At 40.7% G+C, this 20,672-nt stretch overlaps 1 protein-coding gene across 6 annotated transcripts in view; it reads left to right on the top strand.

Moving 5' to 3' along the window:
* The window catches only part of ano2a (anoctamin 2a), a 34,437-nt gene extending 14,267 nt beyond the window's left edge, over positions 1-20,170 (top strand). For 4 of the 6 annotated variants that reach the window (XM_088995992.1, XM_088995994.1, XM_088995996.1 and 1 more), the window contains 23 exons: positions 208-262; positions 1,273-1,324; positions 1,410-1,465; positions 3,018-3,065; positions 3,158-3,222; positions 3,605-3,739; positions 3,807-3,967; positions 5,649-5,731; positions 6,059-6,070; positions 6,950-7,024; positions 7,097-7,150; positions 8,723-8,797; positions 9,912-10,113; positions 11,583-11,694; positions 11,797-11,854; positions 11,948-12,048; positions 12,128-12,291; positions 12,373-12,525; positions 14,379-14,431; positions 16,575-16,741; positions 16,892-16,997; positions 17,078-17,648; positions 18,963-20,170. In XM_088995992.1, coding sequence (XP_088852118.1) covers positions 208-262; positions 1,273-1,324; positions 1,410-1,465; positions 3,018-3,065; positions 3,158-3,222; positions 3,605-3,739; positions 3,807-3,967; positions 5,649-5,731; positions 6,059-6,070; positions 6,950-7,024; positions 7,097-7,150; positions 8,723-8,797; positions 9,912-10,113; positions 11,583-11,694; positions 11,797-11,854; positions 11,948-12,048; positions 12,128-12,291; positions 12,373-12,525; positions 14,379-14,431; positions 16,575-16,741; positions 16,892-16,997; positions 17,078-17,648; positions 18,963-19,525 — 3,121 coding nt within the window. In that variant the 3' untranslated portion in view covers positions 19,526-20,170. The remainder of the gene's footprint in view (positions 1-207; positions 263-1,272; positions 1,325-1,409; positions 1,466-3,017; positions 3,066-3,157; positions 3,223-3,604; positions 3,740-3,806; positions 3,968-5,648; positions 5,732-6,058; positions 6,071-6,949; positions 7,025-7,096; positions 7,151-8,722; positions 8,798-9,911; positions 10,114-11,582; positions 11,695-11,796; positions 11,855-11,947; positions 12,049-12,127; positions 12,292-12,372; positions 12,526-14,378; positions 14,432-16,574; positions 16,742-16,891; positions 16,998-17,077; positions 17,649-18,962) is intronic. The other 2 variants (XM_088995995.1, XM_088995997.1) reach the window with 2 other exon arrangements.
* Positions 20,171-20,672: the final 502 nt, after the last annotated feature.

Here is a 20,672-nt window from a genome sequence, read left to right as displayed (position 1 = left end):
CTTCCAATAAACAATTTTTAACGTCTCACATTTACCAATGTGACAATTGTCACGCAGAAATGTATTTTGTTTTGTCTTGAGCTCTAACAGTCACATATGACATGGACATTTCACATCCTCACAACGGGATGTCCATTTTGTGTATTTTCCATCGTAATAAAAATCTTGGCAGAAGTTTGTAAATGACTCGAGATGTTGTCCTTACAGGTATGACATCACGTCGACAGAAACTGTCTTTGACAATGCGACACGAAGCAGAATAGTAAGTGGAAAATTCTGAAATTGGGCTACATCATACTCTGCAGGTCCAAATTAACAGTTTAACACGTTATCTGTCATTTTTTGAACTGGCCGTTTGACATGTGTGAAATTTGCATATCGACTGTATATCGTATGTAACTCATTCACTGCCAGAAACGTGCAAAAATGTGTTTCCCCCAGTACCAGGGTTTTTGTCATGTTCACTCAAATTCCAAGACCCACAGAATATTGAGTTTGAGGACTATATAAACATTCAATGCATCGTAAGAAATCTTAAACTCTCTACATTGTTCAGAAAAAAAAGTTAATTCCTAATTGATATGGTTTTGGAGTTATCTGAGGTAGAAATAGGGGAACAAGGGAAAAAACATATCCAGGGGTCTGACCAGCGCTTTATCGGGAAGCAAGAAAAACCAAAACCCGAACAAATTTGGGAATGGCGCTCCACGTCATATTTTCAATTCCTGGATAAATTCGGGAATGGCAGTTAATGAGTTAATATCTTTACATCTCGAATGTAGCATATATCCACCACACGTGGATATATGGATTTTTTTTCGTGTTCACTCTTGTTTAAATTTACAGTCTGTGTGTGTGTGTGTGTGTGTGTGTGTGTGTGTGTGTGTGTTTATTTGTGTCGTTTTGGTGGACAGATGTTTGGAAAGTATGACACTAACTCATGTTTTTTGATTGAAGCATTGTGTCCATATTTGAAAGAAGCATGTTTGGGTTTTTAACGTATTCAATTCCATTCATTTTTGTGCCCCCTGCTTGACGCTGCCAATTACAATAATAATAATAATAATAATAATAAAAATACATGTTATTTTAAGTGCCTTTCAAAGCTCTTAAGGACACTTTACAGTCACAGACAAGCATAGAAACTAATAAATACAATACAATAATAATAATGCCATTTGAAAGTAAAAATTACTGTAATGGTGTCACTTGAAACCTGGAGTGTAAACCCACATTGTGTTAGATGACCCACATGCTTGTGTTTGTGTGCAGGTTGCAGAGATTATTTCACGCACAACCTGCAGACACTCTTGCCAAACTACTGGTAAGGACCGCAGTGACCTTTGTGGCTATTCTTTTAATTATTATAGATCATTCATGATACCCTGAATGCTGTCACTCTGCTGCAGGCATCCTGTCCTTATTGTCTCGAGGGGTCTACATCTCTGCCTTCCCTTTGCATGACGTGAGTATCTTCATACGTCGGATTATATTTGGTAATGTCAAACAACAAAAACAATCCCTTGACAAATGTTGTTAGTGGCTGTCATGTTACATCGCATAATCGTCAACGCGTATGGGATTGGATGAGCCTTTATTAGTCTCGCAGTGGAGATATTTATATTTCACAGCAGTAAAATGAGGAAAGTCAGAGGAGAGGAAAGGAAGAAATAGAAAAACAAAATAAAGGAGCTGCTGTCAAGGCAGCCACTCTCGCGGTGCCATCTTGAAGTCAAAACAACAACAAAAGACAAAATAACAAATAATGTGACAAAAGACACAGACAGTCATTCAATCTCAAGCACTTTCTGCACCCTATTTGTTGTATGAAGCAATTCTAAATGAAAGATTAGAGGATCAAAGCGTCCTTTTCACTTGTGGATTGGAGACGTCATGGTGAAATGTGCACGTCTGCTACAAGCTAAATGCTGAAAGCAAACACGAAGCTCTATCATCCATTGATGAAAAGAGATTGTCTAACATCTCCGGCCACACATAAATCCGCTTCAATTCCTAGCCGCGACAGCTCCACATCCGCATCGGCGCTCTGCACTGATGATCCTTTCTTCTCATCCATCCAGCCGCAGGCTGTCTAACAGCACTGATTTTTACGCTGAACATAGCGGGGCTGTGAAAATGCTGCCCATTACCAGTGTCTGAAACTCATGACAAAAAGTTAGCGGACACCAGGGCAGACAACTGTGAAAAGTTGCCTGCCCGGCCATAAAGTTGCCTGCCCCATTTTTCACAACTTGAACAGAATAAGACGACTAATCTAAAAAAAAAAAAAAACATTATTGCGAAAGATTTTTTTTAAATTAAAGAAGTACCTACCACAAATGCTCCCTTGCTTAATTTATGGTAAATATCCCTTGCTGAAGATTTTGCTCCAGTTGTCGTTTGTCGTCATGGTGCACAATGCATTGTTTGCGTTGCGTTGTCTGCTAAAACGAACGTTCGTTTGTCAATTTGCATACTTGGCATGGCAGGCAATAAGAAGCCTGTTTCATGCTTCGGACTACACCATGACTGTAAAGTGTACTTGAGAGTTTTAAAAGGCGCTTAAAAAGAGGAGTCCACGTGGTTTGTAGGAATTAGCTTGCAGCTTTTGCTTTATTGAATAAAACAAACGTTTGATTTGATTTTTTTTTTTTTTTTTTTTTTTTTTTCTTGAAGAAGTTGTTGAGACGTTTTGAAAGTTGTACGCCCGACGTAAAAGTTGCACGCGCCGGGCTTCTAGGCAGACGTTATTTCAAACACTGCCATAACATGTGCAAAAAGGCACAATCGCCCCAGAGCTGTCCAGTGATGACAGTCAAATTGCACTGACATTCCTCCCAGATCAAAAATGGTTCTGCGATATTCATGCTGCTGAAAAGGCGCAACCGCTCAAACCATCAAGCAATTCGACCAACCTGGCAATAGACTAGCCTAAAAGAGAAATTTAACACATTCCCGAAATTCCCAATGACTAGCCCCTCTCATGGAAATACATAAGGGCTTTTTTTGGAATACAGGGCCCGTTTTCCAGGAGAGAAGGTAAAGATCAGCGAAATGACAGACAGGTGAGCCTATTTTCTATTATGTCACAGAACAATAAACATTGCAAAGACAATGACTTGTTTTATTTATTTGTTGCGGTGTGCTTGTGCTTCAGGTTCTCCATGAAGAATGGGCAAACTACGGAGTCATGCACAAGTATCAACCCGTGGATCTGATCAGGTTGCTCTTTCAAACTTTAAACTATCGTGAGCATTTTAAGAGTGGACTTGGGTCACGGCAAGATGTCACATAATTTAAAAACATCTCCATACCAGAATCAGAATCAAAATCATCTTTATTGGCCAAGTATACACACCAGGAAGTACACACCAGGAATTTGTCTCTGGTAGAACACACTGCAGTAGTATCATTGTAAAAAAGACAGGACAAATAAGTATGGAGGGCAGAAATAGAGGCTGCTTAAATGTCTGCTGGATTTGGTGCACATGGAGCGGTAGGTAGCGCATGAGGAGAGTCGCTTGAAAAGGTGGTGGGCAGGTGGCAGAGGGTCCAGTAGGATTTTCAGTGCCCTTGTCTTGATATCTTGCTTTTAATTTGAAAGGAAATACTTTGGTGAGCAGATTGGCTTGTATTTCGCCTGGCTTGGTATCTACACTCAGCTCCTCATCCCTCCCTCGGTACTGGGCATCATGGTCTTCCTCTACGGCATCTTCACTGTGGACACCAATGTGCCAAGGTTTGCGGATATCCTAAATCTGAGCACGTGCGTTAAAAAAAATTCATTACATTTTTTTCTTCTGCAGTCAGGAGACGTGCGACGACAACCTGAACATCACCATGTGTCCGCTGTGTGACGGAGTGTGCGACTACTGGCGGCTGAGTACGGTGTGCTCGCTGGCCAAAGCATCCTACCTGTTTGACAACGGAACCACGGTTCTCTTTGCCATCTTCATGTCTCTATGGGGTAACTATCATGTCGCTAGGTGTGGGTGAATCATTGTGTGTCGCAGCCAATTGCGGTAACACGCATAAAGAAGGTTTACGTTTACACAAATTCCCAGCGGACAAATCAGCCCGTTTCCAACGGAGCTTGTGCGCCATCTTGTGCATTTTCTGGGCGCTACATGGAGTCCAGACGGCTCGAATTGATAGGGAAGGACTTCTTTAATCGATTGCAAACATTCATGCTTTCCTCTTCAGAATTATTTGAATCATATTCACAACTGGATGAGTAACAAGAAAGCATCTTCTCCGAATCTGAACTCTCTGAAGCCATTGTTTTTATTTGGCAGCAGGGCAGTATGTGACCAATAGTGAGGTCACGAACAAGGGGGCGGGACTTTCTTAATCTGCCCAGTTCTGAACTCATTTTGTGGCAGTTTTGGGACACTTAAATCATTTTTATTGGTGTTTTGCATTTGACTAAAAATATCAGCCTGCGTGTTTTGGGTATTTTAGATGCTATAAAACGTTTTCCTGATGTCAGTGAGGAAACAAAAAAATGGTGTCGGTTGACCTTTAAAAGTCAGTTTTAACAGCTGCATTGCCTTGGGCAATGCGCTCTTCTTTTGTCATTTTTTGACGGGACGTCTAAGCACCGTACAATATGGTTGGCTTAAGTTAAGTGCTTCCATTTAAAAAAAAATGTCCTTGATAAACAGAGAGAGGAGGGTTGAGCAGTTATGTACAGAAGATGGGAAAGGTGGGATAAAGACACTACAAAACAAAAACAATAAACGTGCCAGAATGTTGTCCCGTGGGACAATATGTCTCTAGTCCCGCAGTAAAGTCTCAGCAGTAATGGAACACTGTGAATTACTAAGAAGAATGAAAGCAGAAGAAGAATGTTACTGTTCATCTAGATAATTTAAACTACACACAGTGCACATTTCTTCTTTGCCAAATATTTCAATTATTTTCTAAAAATATATCATTTGTCATTAATGTATTATTATTATTATTATTATTATTATTATTATTATTATTGTATTTTTTTAATGTATTAGCCTTTATGAGTCCCGCAGTGGAGAAATTTACATTTCACAATAGTAAAGTGATGAAAGTAAGAGAATATATTCCCATTATTTTCTAAAAATATTATACAGTATCCTTGGTCATAAATGTATTATTATTATTATTAGTAGTAGTAGTAGTAGTAGTAGTAGTAGTATTAGTATTAGTATTGGATTAGCCTTTATCAGTCTCTCAGTGGAGAAATTTGTATTTCACAGCAGCAAAGTGATGAAAGTAAGAGAATATATTCAAATTATTTAAAATAAAAATAATATATCCTTGGTCATAAATGTATTATTCTTATTCTTATTCTTAATCTTATTCTTATTCTTATTCTTATTCTTAATCTTATTCTTATTCTTATTCTTATTCTTATTCTTATTCTTATTCTTATTCTTAATCTTATTCTTAATCTTGTTCTTATTCTTATTCTTATTCTTATTCTTATTCTTATTCTTATTCTTATTCTTAATCTTATTCTTATTCTCAATCTTATTCTTATTCTTATTCTTATTCTTATTCTTATTGCATGTCACCCTTTGTCTTAGTGTCATTTTTTTACGACCGTATTTGTTTTATACTATTTCTTTAGACTTTAAATGAGTGGTGTGTGTGTGTGTGTGATCTTGTAGCTGCTTGCTTCCTGGAACACTGGAAACGGCGACAGATGTGTCTGAAACACACCTGGGACCTGACTAGCTTGGAGGATGAGGAGGTACCATACGCGCTGTGTGTCGTTATTTTGCTTGTACGTCGCTATTCCGAGCATCTTGACCTCTGAACCCTTTCACATCATCTAAATGTCTAATCCTTAGTCAATTGACTTGAGAGGGTTAAATCTCGCGGGTCAACTGGGATGTGACCACACACACACACACACACACACACACACACACACACACAAAATGCCAAAATGCGCGTTCATGTAGGAGCATGACATCACTGGTCATGAATGGTTCCTTCTTAAATGAGGAGAAGTTGCTGCAATTGCTGTCTCCTGTTTTATGCATGTTTGTGTGTCCTATACTTTTGCTGTCCAAAGGAGCGAGTCCAGGTGAGCATATCTGCCTATTCCAGTGTTTCTTAAAAAAATCTAAAAAAAAATAAATAAAATCAAATAGCCTCATGCATCGATGAAAACGTTTCTTCAGCGGTCATCTGTACTTCTTTGAAGGTGTCGGGTGCTTCACTCCTCATCCGAAAAGCTTCGTCAACCAACTAAAATTGTGCTGGTAGCTCTGGCCCTATATATACACAGTATATCGCCAATGTCCAGAGGTGGTGGCGCCAGACCTCTGCTTTGATAGGTCCCTCCTCTAAGGTTGGGAGGAACAGATGACTATTCCCTGAAGCTAATCTGATTACTTCTTTTATCCTGACTGATTATGTTCTATGACTGCTTCAGGGAAAATAGATGGTTTGAAAGGGGAGTAAAAGAAGCTATTTTATAAAACAGCAAAACCATTCACTAAATCGCCATGGGGGTGTTTGATTCGATTTGGATTGCAACACTCTCTTAGATTATTACCACATAGGCTTAGTTATGCTGATGACGTGATACCAGAGCAAATGGGGCAATCAGGCAAGTCATAGACCAAAATCAGTCAGGACAATAGAAGTAATCAGTGTAGCCTCAGGGAATAGTCCTCTGTTCCCCCCAACCTCAGAGCAGGGACCTATTAAAACAGAGGTTTGACAGTGCCACCTCTGTCCATTAGGGATATACTGTATATATCTGGCCAGAGCTACCAGCAAAATTTTAGTTCGCTGAAGATGCTTTTCGGATGAGGAGCGAAACATCCGACACGTTCAAAGAAGTACAGGTGACAAAACCTTTTTATCGATGACCCACTCCTGTACGACTGAGAGCCTTCACAGACATAGCCTCATGCAATAATACATTTATGTGCCGTTGTGTTTGTATGTGTTGAAGGAAGAGTTGAGGCCAGAGTATGAAGAAGCATTACAGGAGAAGAAAGCAAAAATGAAAGCAACGTCGAAAAAGAAGGTATCTGATTGTCATAACTTGCAATGGGGCAAAATGTTGGTAAAATCACGCCATAAATGCGTTGTGTTGCAGTTGACTCAAAGCGGGGGAGTGGATGGAGAGAGGGACCAGATGCTTTCCTACCAGGTATGGCCGGGAGAGGTTTGTTGATTAAGTGGAGGGAAGGGAGGGGGGTGAGGGTGGTTAGTTGTGTTAAGGTGATTTAAACCACTCCTGAGAGCTAACACTTAATCTCATTTGTTCAACAACACTAGTCGAGCACAAGCATCGGCAAATGTTGTCATGCAAACATTTTAAATGGTTTTACCCAAAATATAATATTTTCACTCACCGCAGCATGTTTGTTTTTGTCTTAATTTTTTCAAAAGCGCAGAGGAAGACCCCCCCGCCCCCCCGCGGTCTGCGAATGGTTGAGTCTAAAACTCTTTACCTGCCCCGAGATTAGCCCAGATTACCAGTGATGGGAAATCCGTCTCTTTTCAGAGAGCCGGTTCTTTTGGCTCAGCTCAGTAAAAAGATACGGCTCTTTTGGCTCTCAAATGGCTCTTCATTTTTTTTGTTTCTTAAATTAATTAACTCCCAAAAAAATCATGTAGAATTATGTGAAAAATGAATTACTCATGTAAAAAATACACTATGTCAAATATTTTTATTGATATGGCTTGATTTATATGTGCAGAGATCATCCACAAACTTTCACTTTCCCTGTGGTTACTCTGGTCTGATGATCAGGTATCACTAATTTGCTTTTCATATTAATAATGCTATCATACCAACTAGTAAAAAAAATATCATAATTGAATAATAATAACAGCATAACGTAATAACATTTGTCCACCTGTCTACCATACCCCCCCTTCTCCTCACTGCTGCGTTTGTCTGTAATTCTCCCCTGCCTCCTCTACAACAGATATCGACCAATCACATGCGGCTTTAACCAAAGACCGGGGGCGGGGAATAGAGGACAAAAAAAGTCGGCTCACATTTCCGGCTCCTTGTGAGGAACCGGCTATCTTCGTTCACTTCAGAGATCTGGCTCTAAGAACCGGCCAGTTTGCGAACGACACATCACTACAGATTACTGATGGGAAGAGAAAGGCAGGGGTGCGTGGGGAGGCCACGTTTAGCTGGCATACATACACCAACCACACTTGCCAGGTGCAAAACATAACACCTGACTTGTGTGCACAAAATCCACTGAAGGAAATATCGTGGCCCTCTTGTTTTTACCATAACTGAATTGTGTGCACTAAACAAATGATGTGTTGTCGCTTTTTTCCCCTAATGGTATGGAAAATTCACCAATTTGTGTTGATTGAGGAAAATAACCAAAACAGATGAACTTTTTTGTACACTCTTTTATTTTAACACATTGCTTGCTCGTGTTACACTGTTGATGTTTGCTGAACGACTTGTTTTGGGACCGGTTGATGAACATTTTAGCTGCCGATGATGATGTCAGTTTTGGATAACAATAACGTGTGTTTTTAAATTTACTGTATGTTGGATGTTTGAGAGAGCTTCTCTTGGGGGTTGGATGAGAGACAGGGGAACGTAAAAGTATTACGTTGAAGATTTGGGAGTTACAAAATGTCCTCTGTTGTTCTCTCCATCCGAAACAAATAAAACAATATAAATCAGTGAAGAAACTGATTAAAAAAAATACATAAACATTTTTACTTTGATTCTTTTCCACAGCTCGAGCCAGAATCCCTGGACATCGAAGATCACCTGCCTGGTTACCTTATCAACATGTCCACACTCCTGCTACTGGTACACCTATATTATATTTTCCTGTTTAAAAAAACACTTTAAAAATGTCAAATATTCTCATTAAATATATGGTAAATATTAAGATGCTTAACGACATCCAATACAAAAGCATAGATAGATAGATAGATAGATAGATAGATAGATAGATAGATAGATAGATAGATAGATAGATAGATAGATAGATAGATAGATGGATGGATGGATGGATGGATGGATAGATAGATAGATAGATAGATAGATAGATAGATAGATAGATAGATAGATAGATAGATAGATAGATAGATAGATAGATAGATAGATAGATAGATAGATAGGGAGAGGGGGGATGGATGGATGGATGGATGGATTTAACTCATTCATTGCCATTCCCGACAGACATCTGGCAATGTTTTTCCCTCCAACATTTGCCTTTTGTACAGCCGCCCCCATAAATATTATGATGCTTAACGACATCCAATACAAAAGCTTAAATAAATAAATACATAAAATAATCGATTAGTAAATAAATAAATAAACAGATAGCTAGCTAGATATCTTGCTATATAGATATTTAGCTAGATAGATTGATTATATAGTTGTATAGATGGATGGATGGGATATATAGATATATAGATATATAGATATATGGATATATAGATATACAGATAAATGGATTTAACTCATTCATTGCCATTCCCGACAGACGTCTAGAAATGTTTTTCCCTCCAACATTCGCCTTTTGTACAGCTGCCCCCATTTCAAGCTCAGATAACTCCAGACCCGTATAACTTTGAAATTAACACTTTTTTCCGATAAAAGAAGACAGTCTAAGGTTTATACACTGCATTGAATGTTTACGTAGTCCTCAAACTCAATATTCTGTGGGCCCTCCAATTTGAGTGAGTGGACACATTTTTGCACATCGTCTGGCAGTGAATGAGTTAAAGTGCATTTTCAGGAGGTTTATAATTCATTGTCATTCCATACGCTCATCTACAGTAATTAACACATTGATTAGGAAAAAAATGCATCACATCACTTTAATCGTAAGTCTGTCGTGTCAGTCACAATCTTATCAGGCCCATGTGTTGCACTTTTATTGAAGCTTGCAATTCCAGTCACTGTCGCTTTCCAGGTTTTTGTCACTTTCTCGGCCGTGTTCGGGGTCGCCGTGTATCGCATCTGCATGTTAAGCGTGTGGTCCATGAACCCCGACCCCGAGGCCAAAGCCAGTGTGAGGATGACGGTCACCACCACGGGCATCATCCTCAACATGTTGGTGGTGCTGGTGTTGGAGGAAGTCTACGGAGCTATCGCAGTGTGGCTAACTGAGCTAGGTAAATATTATCAGATCTCAATCATCGCTGTTATTTTTTACATCATTTAAAACCATTTGCAGGTGTGCAGACGCTCTTCACCTTACGAACGAGATACGTTCTGAGCAGTCGTTCGTAAGGTGAATTTGTTTGTAAGTTGCTTTAGTGTTATATTTTGTGTTTTGTGTTTAATATATGTTTAAAGGAAAACCGACCGGACAAGTTGTGTCCATAATTTGTAAAATCACTTCAAATGACTTCTACTGAGCGTATTTTACAAAGATTCCACCGCATATAGCTATATTTTACGTTTTAAGACTCACGCTCAATATTCAGGCAGATTCCTGACGTGATGTCACGTCAGGAACGCCCCTGACCGAGAAAGCGACACACAATGCATTTTGGGTACGTTGTTTGGCCTGAAAACATCGTGTTGCTCCGTGTTGATGGTGAACTTAGAAGGAAAACACATAAATATCGCGATGGTGAATCGTTGTGTATTGTACCAAGACTATGATTTGATACTAGTTGACACAAATTCCCAGCGGACAAATCAGCCCATTTCCAACGGAGCTTGGGCGCCATCTTGTGCATTTTCTGGGAGCTACATTGGAGTCCAGATGCCTCAAAATGATACGGAAGGACTTCTTTAATCGATTGCAAACGTTTATGCTTTCCTCTTCAGAACCATTTGAATCATATTCATAACTGGATGAGTAACAAGAAAGCCTCTTCTCCAAATCTGAAGCCATTGTTTTGATTCTAGAGCAAGACAAGACGTCCTGGCGTGACATCACGAACAAGGGGGCGGGACCTTCTGAAACTCGCCATTTCCGAGCTCATTTTGAAGTAGTTTTGAGACACTTTGAGTTTTATTGGTGTTTTGTATTTGACTAAAAATATCACCCTGAGTATTTTTTGTATCTTAGATGTGATAAAACATTTTTCTGATGTCAGTTAGGAAACAAAAAAAATGTTGTCGGTTGTCCTTTAAGTCAAACACTGCACGGGGAAGTATAACACACAGACGCTCTAACAGTCGTAAAATAAATTCACACCTGCTGTAGTACGACACAATAAATCATTGGGTCTACTGAAGCTGCTGCTGCACGTAATTACTGAATTACGTGCCAGCAGCCATTATTTTTTTGTTATGCATCGCGTCCTCCTGGAGCATCGAGGGATTTCCTCCCCACCCACATACTCTACGCAGCCAATTGTAAGCGAGCTTGGCCGGAAAAAGGCGTGCAATACAAAATCTAACTTACAGCATCTCTGTCCGAACATTTTTCGACATACCCGCAAAAAAAAGTTCATATGTACCCTTGTTCGTAACTCGAATGTTTGTAAGTTGAGGAGCGTCTGTATTCTATGTACCCTTGTTCGTAACTCGAATGTTTGTAAGTTGAGGAGCGTCTGTATTCTATTTTTACCTTCATCAACATGCTGCCAAATTTCGAGTCTGAATCATATTTGTATCATCCAATCAGAGCTCCCAAAAACGCAAGAAGAATTTGAAGAACGATTGATCTTCAAGTCTTTCTTCCTCAAATCCATGAACGCCTTTGCACCTATTTTTTACGTGGCCTTCTTCAAGGGCAGGTGAGTATTCCCCCCCCCCCCCCCCCCACACACACACACCTGTTCACTCATTTGACACCGTGCCACCTTCTTTATTCTTGAACCCATGTTGTTGTCATTCAGGTTTTCCGGTCGGCCTGGAGACTATGTTTACGTCTTTAGCGACTACCGCATGGAGGAGGTGCGCCGTCCCATCTCACTATGCTTCTTGTGTTTATTGTGTCATCGTTCTGAATGCTCTTTCTCGACCCCCCCACCCCAACCTCCACCTTAGTGCGCGCCTCCAGGCTGCCTCATTGAGCTGTGCATCCAGCTCAGTATGATCATGCTGGGAAAACAGCTCATTCAAAATAACGTGTTTGAGGTTCTCATTCCGTAGGTTCACCCGATCAAAGCTTACATTACCTAACATCAAACCTGATAACTCATCGTGTTTGTTTCGTGTCCTCTCTAGTAAATTAAGGAAGATGTACCGAACCATCCAAGAGCAAAAAGGCAAGGAAAGAAGCTCAGAGGATGAGATGGACGAAGCCGAAGAGAAGAGATCGAAACAGCAGTTCCATAAAGATTTTGCCCTGGAGCCGTTTGAAGGCGTCAGCCCGGAGTACATGGAGATGAGTGAGCATTTTTTTCCCCTTCATCTACATTCGTACTGATAATCGGCACACAATTTCAAATCGACATCTTTCTTTTCCGCAGTCATCCAATACGGCTTTGTATCTCTGTTTGTGGCTTCCTTCCCGCTGGCGCCCGCGTTTGCTCTGCTCAACAACGTCATCGAGATCCGCCTTGATGCCGCCAAGTTTGTGACCGAGATCCGGCGACCGGATGCTGTTAGGTGTAAAGACATAGGTACAGTGACTATAAACACGCAGGGATGCATCTGGGCCACGCCCTTGCGCCATTTTACACATTTTGACAGCCACTGGCGCAACTTTGTAACTCCACTGCGCCAGCACTGGCGCAAGTCTATTACGATCATCTTTGACCCTCGCTGACAAAAATTCCAAGCTGAAAAATAAACCCATTTCGAACGGAGCATGGGCGCCATCTTGTGCATTTTCTGGGCGATACATTGAATTGATACGGAAAGACTTCTTTAATCGATTGCAAACATGTATGCTTTCCTCTTCAGAACTATTTGAATCATATTCATAACTGGATGAGTAACAAGAAAGCATCTTCTCCGAATTTGAACTCTCTGAATCCATTGTTTTGATTCAGGAGCAAGGCATTTTGTGGAGGAGTATCCTGCCGTGACATCACGAACGGGGGGGCGGGACTTTCTGAATTTCTCCATTTCCGAGTGCATTTTGTGGCAATTTTGGGACACTTTAAGTCAGTCATTTATTCGTGTTTTGCATTTGACTAAAAATATCAGCCTGCGTGTTTTGGGTATTTTAGATGCTCTAAAACACAGGTGTCAAAGTCAAGGCCCGCGGGCCAAATCCGGCCCGCCACATCATTTTTTTCGGCCCGCGAAAGCAAATCAAACTTGTTAAATTCCATGATGATTGCTAAAATCTGAGCCAAAATTTCATATTTTTGGATGTCAACCACAATAAAAGTCATTATTCTTGACTTCAGATTTGAAAACGAGTTATTCATTAATTTGCTGTGTGCTCTATATGTAATATTTGAAGGGATTTAAACATTCTAATGGGTTCCCCAAATTCGTAACGGCCCTCGAGAGGAAACCATAACTACAATGTGGCCCGCGGTAAAAAATGACTTTGACACCCCTGATCTAAAACGTTTTTCTGATGTCAGTTAGGAAGCAAAAAAATGGTGTCGGTTGTCCTTTAAGAAAAAAATAAGGTTGGCAAGATTCTGATTTTATTCTCAGAATTCTCACTTTAAAGTGATAATTCTGACTTTTTCTACTTCTTTCTTTCCTTTCCTCTTCCTTTCATAACTTTGCTGCTGTGTTCCTTCCGGGTAGAGTGATCGCTGGCGCGAATGGCTGTTGCTGCTCACCTCCCAAAAAAATGCTGTGACTGTAAAGTGTCCTTAAGAGTTTTGAAAGGCGCTTCGAAATTAAATGTATTATTATTATTATTATTATTATTATTATTATTATTATTATTATTATTATTATTATCAGAATTTTGACTTTAAAGTGACTTTATTCTCAGAATGACTTTAAAGTGAGGATTCTCACTTTAAAGTCAGAATTCTGAGATTAAACTCAGAATTATGCCTTTGTGATATTTTTAGAGCTATAGTTATAACTATACAAAGTCATAATACTGGCTTTAATCTCAGAATTCTCACTTTAAAGTCATAATTCTGAGAATAAAGTCACTTCTGACTTTAACGTCATAATTCTGAGAATAATATGAGAATCTTGCCAACCTTATTTTTTTCTTCAGTGGCCCTTATCCTCTTCTGTAAGAAATATGCTCCAATGAATGTATTTTGGTTTATTTCAATCAGTTTTGTATACTTCGCCAATGGAGTTAAATTGGGCCCTATCCGTTTTTTACATTTCCCAGATGCATCCCTGAACACGCATGCGCACATACGTACACATCGGCGTGGCTGCCACTCGAACTTTCCAGGAACTTTTAATCACTTTTTTCACCTCTACGGTCCCTCCGTTTTTGTCTCCGTCTGTATTTTCTTCACACACACATAAACTATCTTCCTACTCCCCGCCACTTTGTTTCTCCTTTTCTTTTCTTTCTTGTGCATGCAACTTCCAGGAATATGGTACAACATTCTCTGTGGAATCAGCAAGTTTTCTGTCATTACAAATGTAAGTCTGGGTGTGTGCTTTTTTTCTATGCATGTTGAATTATACGTTGACGTGTCACCTTGGCCCTCCAGAAAAGAACCCTAAAATCTTAAATTTAACAACATGGGTTTTTTTTTTTGCAAACCCAGTGATGAGTGTGCTTCGAAGTGTGAAACAATTGACTGACACCTGGTCATGTCTTCTATCGGCGATTGGTTGGATTTCCTTGGACACGGTGGTGTCTAGGTATAGTCAATACAGTGATCCCCCGCTACTTTGCGGTTCATTTATCGCGGTTTGGATTGGATTGGATTTACCTTTATTAATCTCACACTGGAGAAAATTACATTTCACAGCAGCAAATTTATAAAAGGAAGATGGAAGGAAAGAAAGAAGTCGCAAAACAAAATACAGGAACTGCTGTAAAGGCAGCCACTGTCGCGACGCCATCTTGAAGTTAAAAAAACCAAACCTAAATAACAAATAATATGACAATACAAAGACTGCATCACTGATTTTTTTTGAGGAAAAAACACTTTAAAGAAAAAAATGTCGATTGACTCAGAACTTTTATAAATAGTTGTAGCTTGATTGGTGGGTGCGTCCCCACTTTGCCGATTTTCACATATCGCGGGTGGTTCTGGTCCCCATTAACAGTGATAAATGAGGGATTACTGTATTTGCTTACGTGTTGCTTAACACCTTCTGGTTTGAATATTTGCAAGTCATTTCATTTGTCGGCTGGTTGAATTTTTTTTCAAAGATCATTTTTATCATATACTAATACGTAGCATAAAAAATATCTGTGAGATGCCTCTGTGTAAGCTCTCAGTCCTACAGGAGTGGTCCATCGATGAAAAGGTTTCTTCAGCCCTCACCCGTACTTCTTTGAAGGTGTGGGACGTTTTGCTTCTCATCCAAGAGGCTTCGTCAGCGAACTAAAACATTTCTGGTAGCTCTGGCCCGATATATACAGTACAGTGAGACCTCAACTTACAAACACCTCAACTTACAAACTTTTTGTCTTACAAACGTCAAATTTATGAAAATTAAACCTTATAATAAGCACTATTTTCATAATACACACCCACCACGGCTGGCGGAGTGATCTTCGGTGGAAGCACACGACCGAACAGCACCAGAGGTTAAGTTACCAACAGTCCTTATGGAAGATGACTTTCCTTCCATAAGCCATCAACGACCATCAAAAAGGTAAATAAAACTTTATTTTACAGCACAGTTTATTTCTTTAATTACAGTCGTCATGTAACGCGCCTCTCTTTCCAAACAGCAATTCCCTTTGGCCTTCGACCTCCAACGCCATTCCATCAAGCCATAAATGACCATCACAAATATAAATAAAGTGACTTTATGATACAATGCAGTGTATTTCTTTCATTATAATACAATTGCACATTTATTATACATAGAATAAGGTATGTTGTGTGTAGTTTTAAGGCGTATTTAGTTGAAGAGTATATTTTATGGTAACTCGGGAACGGATTATTCCCATTTTAATGGTTTCCTATGGGAAATTTATTTTTGAGATATACACTTTTCGCCTTACACACTCTGTCTGGGAACGAATTAAGTTCATAAGTTGAGGTCTCACTGTATATCCCTATCAGCATAACTAAACATACTAACCCACCTAAAAGCTAGCAACCACTCATTTGACGACAATGTGGTTAAAATCTTAGCGAAAGAAAATAGATGGTTTGAAAGGAGAGTAAAATAAGCTATTTTTATAAAACAGCAAAACATTTCACTAAATCGCAATGGGGGTGTGAGGTTCAATTTGGATCGTGCTTACAACACACTTCTTAGATCGTTACCACGTAGACTTAGTTATGCTGATGAGGTGATATCAGCGCAAATGGGGCAATCAGGCCAGTCATCGACCATAATCAGTCAGGACAATAGAAGTAATCAGTGTAGCCTCAGGGAATAGTCCCCTGCTCCCCCCAACCTTAGAGCAGGGACCGATCATAGCAGAGGTTTGGCACTGCCAACTCTGGACAGTAGGGATATATATATAGATATATATATAGGGCCAGACCTACCAGCAAAATTTTTGTTCGCTGACGAAGCCTCTTGGATGAGAAGTAAAAGGCCTGAGAGATACCATTGATGAATGTTTATTATCTGTGGTGTGTCTCCATAGGCGTTCGTGATCTCCTTCACATCGGAGTTTGTGCCTCGCATGGTGTACCAGTACATTTACAGCGGCAACGGCACCATGAGCGGCTACACGGAGCACTCTTTGTCCTATTTCAACGTCACCAACTTCCCGCCGGGTACCGCGCCCAACACAACGGTATCCATGTGCAGGTGACCAGGATTCTTTTAAACCTTCACCTTATTGTTCCTTCCTTTTTAATCCACGAGCTCAGTGGATCGAACCCCAATCGGAAGATTAATGTGTCCACCATGTCACAATCCCGACTTGATCCCATGCTAAATCTCACTTTATTTATTAAGATATAAGGACTACCGGGATCCACCTTGGGCCCCTGATGCTTACACCTTCTCGAAACAATATTGGTCTGTTCTGGCTGCAAAACTGGTCTTTGTTATATTCTTCCAGGTAAAGTTTATGGATTTTTTTTTTTTGATAGATAGATGGACTGTCAATGCTGTCAGATGACGGCGTTTGATTCCTTTCAGAACCTCGCCATGTTCCTGAGCATGCTGGTGGCCTGGTTGATCCCCGATGTGCCACGTTCACTTCGGGAGCAGTTGAAGAAGGAGAACCTGATGCTGATGGAGTTTCTGCTTAATCAGGACCAGGAAGCCCACGCCAAGGCGCTCTCCACCAAACGCTCCGTCTTCCCCTTTCCCGCCAACATAGACATTGTGGTGGAGGTGCCATCGGAGGAGTGCCAGGTAGATAAGGAGGTTGAGGAGGAGGTGCTGGAGGTGGAGGTTGACGGCGTTCAAGAGGAGCCCGGTCGGACGAGCGAAAGTGACTCAGATGGCGGGAAGTCATTGGAGGATGTCGCAGGGACTGGAGATGAGGAACGAGGACTCGAAGAAGAAAGCGAGGGGAAAAAGCTAGCAGAGAAGTCAGAGAGTGAGGAGGAGGAGGAAATAAAGCTAAGCACTGAAGTTCATCAAGTCATTGAAGATGCAAAAAAGAGCACACCTCCAGGGGAAGAAAAGGAAAAAACGGAGGAAAATGAGGAAGACAATTCACTTGTGGATCTGGACGCCCTCTTCATCCAGCTCGGCCTGACAGGTAAGTGAAAACGGCTTTTATCCATTAAGGTGAACAGCTCACTTACACTTACAAATGAAATGTATTATTATTATTATTATTATTATTATTATTATTATTATTATTATTATTATTATTATTATTATTATTATTATTACAGTGATATCTCGGTTTATGAATCCCTTGGCTTACGAAGTTTTTGGTTTACGAACGTTACATTTATGAAATGTTTACCTTGGCATACAAACCTTTTTTCGGGATACACACGGAGCGCCACAATGAATGATGTGTCGTTCGCGAACGAGCCCGTTCTCCTAACAACAAAATGGCAGCCGGCTGTTTTTAGTCCTCTATTCCCCGCCCCCAGTCTTCGGTTAAAGCCACGTGATTGGTCAAGAACACAGCAGTGAGGGCGTGGGGGTTACAGACAGAGAGAGAGTGAGGCTGTTAAACCTTAAAGGACAACCGACGCCTCTGGACAAGTTGTGTCCATAATTTGTAAAATCACTTCAAATGACTTCTACCGAGCGTATTTTACAAAGATTCCACCGCATAAAGCTATATTTTTCGTTTCGTTTCGTTTTAAGGCTTGCGCTGAATATTCAGGAAGTCTTGTTTTCGAGTTGATGACGATGCCTGACGTGACGTCACTGAAGGAACGCCCCTGACCGAGAAAGCGACACACAATGCATTTTGCGGTACTTTGTTTGGTCTGAAAACTTCGTGTCGATCCGTGTTGATGGCGAAATTAGAAGGAAAAAACATAAATAACGTGATGGTAAATCGTTGTGTGTTGCACCAAGACTACGATTTGATACTAGTTGACACAAATTCCTAGCGGACAAATCAGCCCATTTCCAACGGAGCTTGGGCGCCATCTTGTGCATTATCCGGGACGCTACATTGGAGTCCAGAAGCCTCAAAATGATCCGGAAGGACTTCTTTAATCGATTGCAAACATGTATGCTTTCCTCTTCAGAACTATTTGAATCATATTCAGAACTGGATGAGTAACAAGAAAGCATCTTCTCCGAATCTGAAGCCATTGTTTTGATTCTCGAGCAAGGCAAGACGTCCTGGCGTGACGTCACGAAGAAGGGGCGGGACCTCCTGAAACTCGCCATTTCCGAGCTCATTTTGAAGTAGTTTTGAGACACTTTAACTCATCTTTGTTGGTGTTTTGCATTTGAATAAAAATATCATACTGCGTGTTTTGGGTATTTTAGATGCTATAAAACGTTTTTCTGATGTCAGTGAGGAAACAACAAAAAATGGTGTCAGTTGTCCTTTAAATAAGGGAGTGGTTTCATATATTTTTTTTACATTCTCACGCAGATGAAGACGCCTCATCAATCAAAGACACAGAGATTCCGCAGTCAAGCGCCCATCAGGAAATTCCATCCAAAAGAGCTTCTCGTCAGTCACTGAGCAGCTCCACGGTAGAAACAGCGCCCTCTCACAAGGACGCCATCCTCTTTGCGCCGATCGCTCCTCCGCGCCGAGAACCGGACGGCGGCGCCAAGGCCCGCTGCTCCACCCTGCCTTCCCGCCACCGAAAGACGGAGACCTATTACAGCCTGCCGCGACCGAGCCACTCCAGCAGCCTCTCCAAGTTTAATCAGCAGGCACCTCTCATCCCCCTGACCCCCTACAAACTTCCCGAGACCGAGTCCCCGCAGCAGCCCACCAGCTCCGGCAAACTCTTCTCCCTCCAAGGCCCCCCGCCTCAGCAGCCTCGCTCTAGGGGCAAAGCCCGGTGCTTCACCCTGCCCTCCAGACAAAAAGCCCCCGGCTCCGAGGAGCCCATGACCAAGACGAGCCATTCGACCAGCTTCACCAAAGTGGGAGACGGAGTGCCCCCTTCCCCCAGTGAACTGAAACGCAACACGCCAGTATGAGAGGAGGTTGAGGGTGTCAAAAAGAGATGTGGAGAATGATTGTCGCCCCCTGGACAATCTAGATCAGGGGTGTCAAAGTCATTTTTTTGCCGCGGGGCCACATTGTAGTTATGGTTTCCTCTCGAGGGCCGTTATGAATTTGGGGAACCCATTAGAATGTTTAAATCCCTTCAAATATTACATATAGAGCACACAGCAAATTAATGAATAACTCGTTTTCAAATCTGAAGTCAAGAATAATGACTTTTATTGTGGTTGACATCCAAAAATATGAAATTTTGGCTCAGATTTTAGCAATCATCGTGGAATTTAACAAGTTTGATTTGCTTTCGCGGGCTGAAAAAAATGATGTGGCGGGCCGGATTTGGCCCGCGGGCCTTGACTTTGACACCTGTGATCGAGATGATTATCTTGCCTGTGCCTGGAGCCTCACCCACCCCCTTATTCCGAAATAATACCCCACTTGGCCCTATTATTCTTTCCAACATGTTTATACAACAGCAAGACAATTCAAAGACAGCCACCGTGATGCTCCAAAACACTCCTTGCCACTCAACACGGGAACTTAAAAAGCTTTTCTTCATTTTTTTATTTTTATTTCTTGTTGGTTTTTATCCCACAGACGCAGCTGAACTAGTGGCCCCCCCCCCCCCCCCCCCCCCCGATTGTGTCTCGTCACCGATGTGCGTGGGATCGATAGAATCCACAGTTACGCTCTTAGAAAATATCATGTTTATTTTTAGAGGTTTGTTTTGATATACAAAATAAGATATAATAAAAGAACAACATCTTTTTATGTCTGTTTTTTTTTCCTTGTGAAATCTGCTAGGAAGTCATTTTTGATTCTTTATGTGGTGGTGGTGGTGGGAAAGGAAAGAAAGAAGTAGAAAAACAAAATCCAGGAGCTGCTGGAAAGGCAGCCACTCTTGTGGTGCCATCTTGAAGGAAAAAAAAACTAAATAACAAGTAATATGACAACACAAAGACAATAATAGATAAATAATAATTAATAAAATATAATAATAAAATAATAAATAAATAAAAAAAAAATTAAAAAACAAATATAAATAATAATCCAAAAAAAATATAGAAATATAAAAATCCAAAAAATATCTCTCTCTCTCTCTCTCTCTCTCTCTCTCTCTCT

Source organism: Hippocampus bargibanti, linkage group LG05, assembly GCF_051943395.1.
Source record: "Hippocampus bargibanti isolate YZ-2025 linkage group LG05, ASM5194339v1, whole genome shotgun sequence".
In the NCBI taxonomy this organism is placed as follows: Eukaryota; Metazoa; Chordata; class Actinopteri; order Syngnathiformes; family Syngnathidae; genus Hippocampus; species Hippocampus bargibanti.
Note: the sequence above shows the minus strand (reverse complement) of the source record. Positions and strands in the feature narration are given on the sequence as shown.